Genomic DNA, 7,100 nt, shown 5'->3' with positions numbered 1-7,100 from the left:
TTTTTTTTTTTTTTTTTTTTTTTTTTTTTTTTTTGCGCGGAAACACTGATGCAAATGGCAGTCGGACCAATTTGTGGAGGGTTCATCACGGAATATCTTAGTTGGCGATGGGTTCGGCATCTTGCTCCGTATTGAAACTGGGGAGGGCGTTTGTTGACATCGATGCAGGCGTACTGGATCCTCGTGCTGTGTGCTGGATCTTCCACTGCCATAATCACGTTCTTCATGCAAGAATCCAACGCTGTTGTCCTTCTGGAGCGGAAGGTCAGAAAGTTGAGAAAGACGCTCGGGAGATCCGAGCTAGTGTCAGCAGTTCAAAACCGGATGCCGGCTCATGAGCTGTTGAAAGTCAGCCTGATAAGGCCACTGAAGTTGAGTCCAGCCAATCCCATGATCCAGATGCTGGCTGATTTTGATCTTAGCTCCTGGCCAAATCCCCAATCGTCTTGTTTATAAGCATCTATGTTGCGACGGCCTATGGCTTGCTGTGTGGGTGTTCCGATCTCCTGCACTCGTGACAAAGTTCTGGCTCCCGAACTGACCGTGCCGCAGACCTCATGTTCACTACCCTTCCGACGGTTTTTCAAGAAGCGTATGGCTGGTCCCTCCAGCTCACCGGCCTCTCATATCTTGGACGTGAGCTTGCACCTTTCTTATCATAACCGCCGTCATTGTCTCAGGCTGACCATTTTCGCAGTGGGACTTGGGACATTTGTGCGCCGTACCCGCCTTGCCCCTTGTGTGAAGTATTTCTAACAGCCAAACCTCCTTAGATCGCTTTGTTTGCTTTGATCAGATTCAATGACGCACAGGTCGTGAAGCTCATGACGACGAACAATGGATTATTCGAGCGTAGAGAACACCGTCCCTCTACACCGTCCAATGTCATACTGACCGCTTTCAGCCGAAATGAGATTGGCGACGACACCATACTGTGGAATCATGCTCCCGATGTCTCTGATATGGTATGGCTGGGTAACAGACAAACATTCTCACTGGTAAGTGCTTGCCAGAGTACTCAAGTGTCTTTGTCACGCTGGTTCAAGGTGATTTACTCCTCTCTGCAGGCTCTCGGCTATTACTGGCACCGTGCCTTATGGTATTGGTATGTTAGGCATCTTCCTTCCGTTTCAGACATATATGGTCGATGCCTTTCCCCTTCATGCTGCCTCCGCTGTTGCCGCCCCAACAGTTATGCGTTCGCTGTTCGCGGCATTTCTACCGCTGGCGGCGCCTCCGCTCTATCAGAGCCTGGGCCTGGGTTGGGGGAATACCTTATTGTCGTTTTTGGCCTTGATCATGGTTCCCATTCCGATGGCGTTCTACAGGTACCGTATCATTGTGGACTCTCGCCAATGTTGCTCTCTAATCCGAAATCTAGGCATGGTGGTAAAATTAGAAGGAGATTCCCTGTTCATTTGTGACGTTGGAAAAGCTGGGGAAATCTTCTATAGAACGGCAAAATAGACCTTTGAGATGACCGAAGTAAAGCCTGGAAATTCGCCGGAGCAGAGGGTCATGAATTGAAAAATTGCTGTTGTCTGCATCTGTTGCGGTTTCCGGTGCATGGACCAGGCGGATCTGGAGGAGAATGAGAAGAGGATTCTTATTCAGGCCATGAACCTGATCTACCGAAGTGCTCAACTGATCGTGATTATGGTTGAAGATATTTTGATCCCGATCAAGGATGGGGAGTTTGTCGAGACATACTGGCAGAGCTATGCTCCTCAAGTGCCAATAGAGCGGTGTTTGCTCGAAGAAACGCCGAGAGACTGTTTGGGTCTCAATTGCCATAGTCGTGGAAATAAATTTCCATTGTTCGCATCTGTCTCGTCCAATTTGGGTTGTCTGACTAGCCTCGCAGTCAATTGTGCGGAGTACGGAATACTTTCATCGTTTCCTGTTTACGCATTCAACCCTTGCCAAGTAGAAAGTCAGCCTCGCCCAGCCTCGCCCAGCCTCGTCCGCCCTTCGCCGACGTCATCAGGCTGCGTCGACGAGATTCGTTCAGGGGTCGCCCGTCATTCCTTGGCACCACACCAACTCTAACTTTTTCTTCTTCTCGCGTCCGCAAACTCCAAGAATCAGACGTTTAGAACAATATGGTGCTCGGCTCCAACTCTTTGAATCCTTGATCTACGTTGAGAGCACATATTTCTGCCGTTTCAGAATTGAAACTGGCAGTCATTGTGCCCGCTGAAGACACAAAAGCCGGCACTGTTTCCCGGCCGCTTTCAGCCGCGTGCATCATTCAAGAGACTCTGTATATGAAACGCAGCTCTTTGGAGCCCCACGCTCCGAATTTTTCAGGTGATGCATCATGTCTACTCCGCAGCCGGAAACAAAGGCCGAGGCCGAATCACTCGTCCCTCGATTCAAACTCGAGAGGGTCCTCAATCAAGGTGAGATGTGACCAGCTTCGCTAGTATAGCATCTGACCAACAGCGTTGTCACTCGTTACTTTTAAATAGATCAACTACCTTTCCGTTTGGTCACACTCATTCTGACCGAATCTTGACGTAGACCAAAATGGGCGACGGATCTCCCTGCTGGGCACCATCGCTGATATACCCGCACTTGTCACGCTTGAACGGGCCGCATTCCCAACGGAGCCGGAGCTCGTGTCGCTGCTTCTGAAATCTCTCATCAATACCACCAATCTTGGCGCCAACGACATCTACAGATGGTACCTGGCGAACCGATCTACTGAATCGTCTTCATCTGCTACCCGCGTTTTATCCGTGTCATCTTCGACATCTTCACTGTCCATCATCCCAGACTTTAAAGTCAACCTGATCTACCCATGCTCAGCTCAGCATATCCGAAAGTACTCCGCCCAGCGCGTGCGTATGGTCACGGAAACACCACACATCTACTCGACGTATATAAAACCATACATAACTGGTCAACGCGCAGCCGGCCGGCTCGACTGGGTCTTCAATATCCTCGAAGGCCGCACGGAGCAAGAAGATGTGATTGCGCGAGTCGATTGGGATTCTCCTTCCAACACGGGCTTTCTACTCTTACCGGATTTGAACTGGGACAGGAAAACCGTCGAGGGAATGCATTTGCTTGCGCTCGTGCAGAGGAGGGATATTTGGTCCCTGAGGGATTTAAAGAAGAAGCACATCCCCTGGCTTAAGACCATGCGCGAACAAATCGTCGCCGCCGCCACCGCAAAAGTCTTCCCTCCCGGCGAGGTCGAGGCCGACGAGGTCAAATGCTACCTCCACTACCAACCCACGTACTACCACCTGCATGTCCACGTGGTGCATGTCATGTTAGAGGCGGGCACGACGCAGAGCGTCGGCAAGGCATTCGGACTGGGAAATGTGATTGCACAGTTGGAAGGCATGCAAGGTGACGAGGACGCGGGCATGCACGAGGTGGATTTGCATTATTTCCTAGGTGAGGAGAATGACTTGTGGAAGAAGTGTTTCGGTCAGTTAAAGAAGGGGGATGCAGTGGACTTGAATCTTTGACGAGCCGAGATGATCGGACGTGTGTGGTGGAGCGGCGAGTGGTGAATAGCAAGCCATGCGAAGAAGATAGATCAAATCGCATCGGTAGACATGATGATGATGGCAAGGGCGGTATTTGGGGACATGGGGCCCCTTCAGCAGCATGGCCCGTGGGATCTACCTGAGGCCACCAGCGACCCAGACTTCACCGCGCAGAGAAGTGTCAGCATACCGTTTTGCACCTTCGCAAGAGCGCTAATTTATAGACATGCATTGATGTGATTCCAAATCGGGTGACATACTCACCTGCATGCCACGTTCAAGTAGGGTATAGCCGCCTAGCTACTACCCAGTGGTCAGATTCTGGGCGTATTTGATCCGTTTCATGCAAGAATGGGTTTGCTTGATCCGTCATGTGAGAATGGACTAGTGGATACGGCGACGGAGTTAGGGTGGAAGTGAGAAAGGGTAGATCGAGATCAAGCTCAAGAAAGATCATGATGATGCCTCGAAACACTATGTCTCCCTGCGCAGATTTCAATGGTCCCCGTTGTAGTTGACTATGCGCACGGTCGCAGATGTCAACCTCCGTACAAAACTTCCCCTTTGAAATCCTGAAACTCCGAGACCGTAGGACGGCAGCGTCGGAATCGAGACGGAGTATCAGATCCAGATCCAGGTCTAGGACCCCTTGGGCCGTCCGTGCCTGCCTACCTAAGGGATTGACTATCTACATGTTCCTTTCAGACAGGAAGATGGACTGTCTGTCTGCCTGCCTACCTGCCTATTAGCCTTTCTCGAGAGCCCGCCACCGCTTCCCAATTCTCAGCTATTCCTCGACACTCTCAGCTCGTGTTCAAAACGAGAATAAAAAATGGTAGTCTTACCTTACCTTAGCATCCTGAGTGGTGTGTGCCGTGTGTGGGCTCAATCATGCACACGCTTCGCTTTTCGCGGGCCACTTGCGCCTCCTCTCGGCGCGGACGTAGAGGTTGAGAGGCCGGATCAGCTGGAACATCGGGTCGTATTGGATGGGGTCGTCGCCTTCGCGGACGAACTTGTAGCGGTAGACCAGCTTAGGCAAGAAGACCTTGACCTCGAGCAGGGCGAAGTTGAAGCCGATGCAGCCTCGCGGGCCCATCGCGAACGGGATGTACGCTGCCTTGTGTCTGTTCTTGACCGAGTCCGTGTTCCATCTGAGACAAAGCCAGGGAAATCAACAAGGGTCAGTTTCTTGATGGTAGCTCAGCCAAAATTGGGGGTTTTGGGTTTTGGGTTTTTTTGGTTTCTTGATGTTTAGGGGCCTGACATACCTGTCTGGATCGAACTTGGTCGGGTTGTCCCAGAGTTCGGGATTGTTGTGGATGTGGTGCAATGCCGGGATGACCACGCCGCCGCGAGGAATCTTGAACCCGCCAGGGAGAATAACGTCCTGTTGTGCTGTTCGTCCACTGAAGCCCATAACTTGGTGTGTCAGCAATCCATTGGAACCGCCATGTTTCTTCTTCTTTCTCCCTGGTGTGGGCGGACAGCAGTACTCACGGCTGGAAGCTGGGGTTGTGGCGACGCTGCATCTCCTTGACATAGTTTTCAAGATACGGCAGCTTGCCGATGGTGTCGGCGTCAAAAACCGTGTTTTCGTCAATGTCGTTATCTATTAGCTCTTGCAGGAGCCGTTCCTGCACTCCTTTATAGCTGACCAGGCCAAAGATCAGCCAGGACAGTAGACTAGACGTGGTGGTGAATCCAGCTGCAGTGGCGACCACCAGGGAGGACTTGAGATATTCCCGGGGAAGTTTCTCGCCTTGTCGATCGATGGCGCGCATGGCGTAGTCTGTTGTATGCAACACGTTAATTTCTCGCGCGGACCTTCAGAATGGGGACTTGGAGGAACGTAGGTCGCACCGGCAATACACGATGCCTTCAGGGCGGCGTCCTGAAGATCGAGATCCTCGACCCCATTCGGGGCCATCTTGTGAAGAGCATCCTCCACCAGGTCATCGATATTCTTCCTGCAGTTGCGCAACTCCTTGGGTTCTCCGAAGGGAAGAGACGAGTACCAACTTCCCTTGGAGGTGACTCGTTTGTTCAACTCGAGCAGCTGAGCGATCAGCAGAACCATGCGGCTGAGCGGCGCATCCACCGAGTGGAAGTGGTTGAAGTCCACGCCCAGGGTCAACTTGCCGACCGCTTGCGAACCAAGCTTGAGCATGTAGGGGTAAACGTTCCACGCCTCTCCGAGCTCGTCGAGCTCGTCAAAGACTTTAAAGGCAGATTCGACCGTCTTTTGCATCTGAGGAGCGTAGTGCCGGACAGCCTTTGGTGAAAAGGCAGGGGGAAGAAATTTATGAGCCAGCCTCCAGGCCTCGGTGTTGGTGTCTGCCAGGAACACGCCCGCCGTCTGGTCTTTAATACCGTAAAGGGGATGGGATGGCGTGATCTCTTTGCTGAAATATTGGGATTCCGAAAACACCAGCTGCGCGATTTGAGGGCTGTTGGTTTCGTAGACCGTGCTCCCCATGTTGGTGGTCTTGAAAATTGAGCCATACTGTTCAAAAAGACTAGTTGCCGGAACATTGCATGGTCAGCATGCTTGATATTTTGGAATCATAATAACAATGCACCTACCGTTGATGGTTTCCCAGATGGTCAGGGTAGACTTCGTAGTAGTTGCCTAGGTATGGATATCCTTTGGGTCCTGGGACATCTCTGATCCGCTTGCCATCGATAGAGATGGCAATGGGCGATTTCGCATGAAGGACATCGTTCACATCCGTTAAAGTCTCGCCATCAATAGAGAGATCGATGCCTGGAAGATAATTAGCGAGATCATGATGTAGAGGCACCGCTATTGTTGTACCTGAAGGTTCTATGATTGCAAATTCTTCAGCGATCAGATGTCGGATGTCTTCATACTCTTGTTGGACTTGAGGGTCAAGGTGTAATTCTCGCGTCTCGGAAGGATCCTCCCCGAAGAGGTAAAAATACTTGACGGCCATCTTTGTTGATCAGTGCAATCAACAGCCCCTGCTCGACGATTGCGAAGTCCCAGCTGCATAAAAGAAAACCGTGTTGGAAGAAGGCCTGGCCAGAATCTTTGCCGCCAGAGAAGAGTATATGTACTTCCGTGAGGCATATTAACGACTTCGGCATGAGGCAAGCAAGCAACACTCTTGCAGCGATGCTGGATGGTTCGGTGGGCATCGAACCCGAGCGACACCTCCAAAATCTCCACCACTTAACATATTCCTTATCGCAAATCTGAGGGAAATAACAACGTTAAAATTTCCAGATAGGCAGCCCCGATTTGAGGGAAATCCTCGTTTCAACATCGCGTCGTATCCCAAGACAAGTGAAACTCGCAGCAAAGTCGCTTACGAGGCCAGAGTGGAGTATCGGTCGGTGCATAAGCTACGCAGATCCGTGCATACCGACAATCTTCTCGTTCGGAGTTGGTTCGTCGCAGGCGTTCAGTCGCAGGCGTTCAGTCGCAGGCTGCAACTTGTATCCGTGGTTGAAAAAGGAGTCAAACCAGTGGAGCCCGTCGTATAGAAATATAGCGTGATATGCGCCCACTTTTTCGGCACTCGGCCCGTCTTGAGATCCTGTCTCGCCAACCGCCGACACGAAGATGCCGAT

General features: G+C 51.4%; 3 protein-coding genes across 3 annotated transcripts; 2 read left to right on the top strand and 1 right to left on the bottom strand.

The window, feature by feature from the left end:
- Positions 1 to 54: 54 nt before the first annotated feature.
- Positions 55 to 1,424, top strand: Z519_01476 (uncharacterized protein; the record flags this gene model as incomplete). The annotated part of the gene is made up of 9 exons (XM_016759233.1): positions 55 to 111; positions 169 to 348; positions 423 to 489; positions 553 to 636; positions 698 to 714; positions 774 to 852; positions 905 to 998; positions 1,068 to 1,328; positions 1,382 to 1,424. 9 exons carry the CDS (start codon positions 55 to 57, stop codon positions 1,422 to 1,424), a joined length of 882 nt encoding a protein of 293 aa, XP_016624561.1.
- Positions 1,425 to 2,320: 896 nt separating this feature from the next.
- Z519_01475 (uncharacterized protein) lies at positions 2,321 to 3,482 on the top strand (the record flags this gene model as incomplete). Its single annotated transcript, XM_016759232.1, has 2 exons — positions 2,321 to 2,402; positions 2,524 to 3,482. The coding sequence occupies 2 exons, from the start codon at positions 2,321 to 2,323 to the stop codon at positions 3,480 to 3,482; spliced, it is 1,041 nt and encodes a 346-aa protein (XP_016624560.1).
- Positions 3,483 to 4,392: 910 nt separating this feature from the next.
- On the bottom strand, positions 4,393 to 6,460 carry Z519_01474 (uncharacterized protein; the record flags this gene model as incomplete). Its single annotated transcript, XM_016759231.1, has 6 exons — positions 4,393 to 4,657; positions 4,775 to 4,912; positions 5,004 to 5,295; positions 5,367 to 6,022; positions 6,090 to 6,270; positions 6,322 to 6,460. The coding sequence occupies 6 exons, from the start codon at positions 6,458 to 6,460 to the stop codon at positions 4,393 to 4,395; spliced, it is 1,671 nt and encodes a 556-aa protein (XP_016624559.1).
- Positions 6,461 to 7,100: the final 640 nt, after the last annotated feature.

The sequence above is a fragment of the Cladophialophora bantiana genome, assembly GCF_000835475.1.
Source record: "Cladophialophora bantiana CBS 173.52 unplaced genomic scaffold supercont1.2, whole genome shotgun sequence".
Classification (NCBI taxonomy): Eukaryota; Fungi; Ascomycota; class Eurotiomycetes; order Chaetothyriales; family Herpotrichiellaceae; genus Cladophialophora; species Cladophialophora bantiana.
The sequence above is the reverse complement of the archived record's forward strand: the minus strand, read 5'-3'. Positions and strand labels throughout refer to the sequence as shown.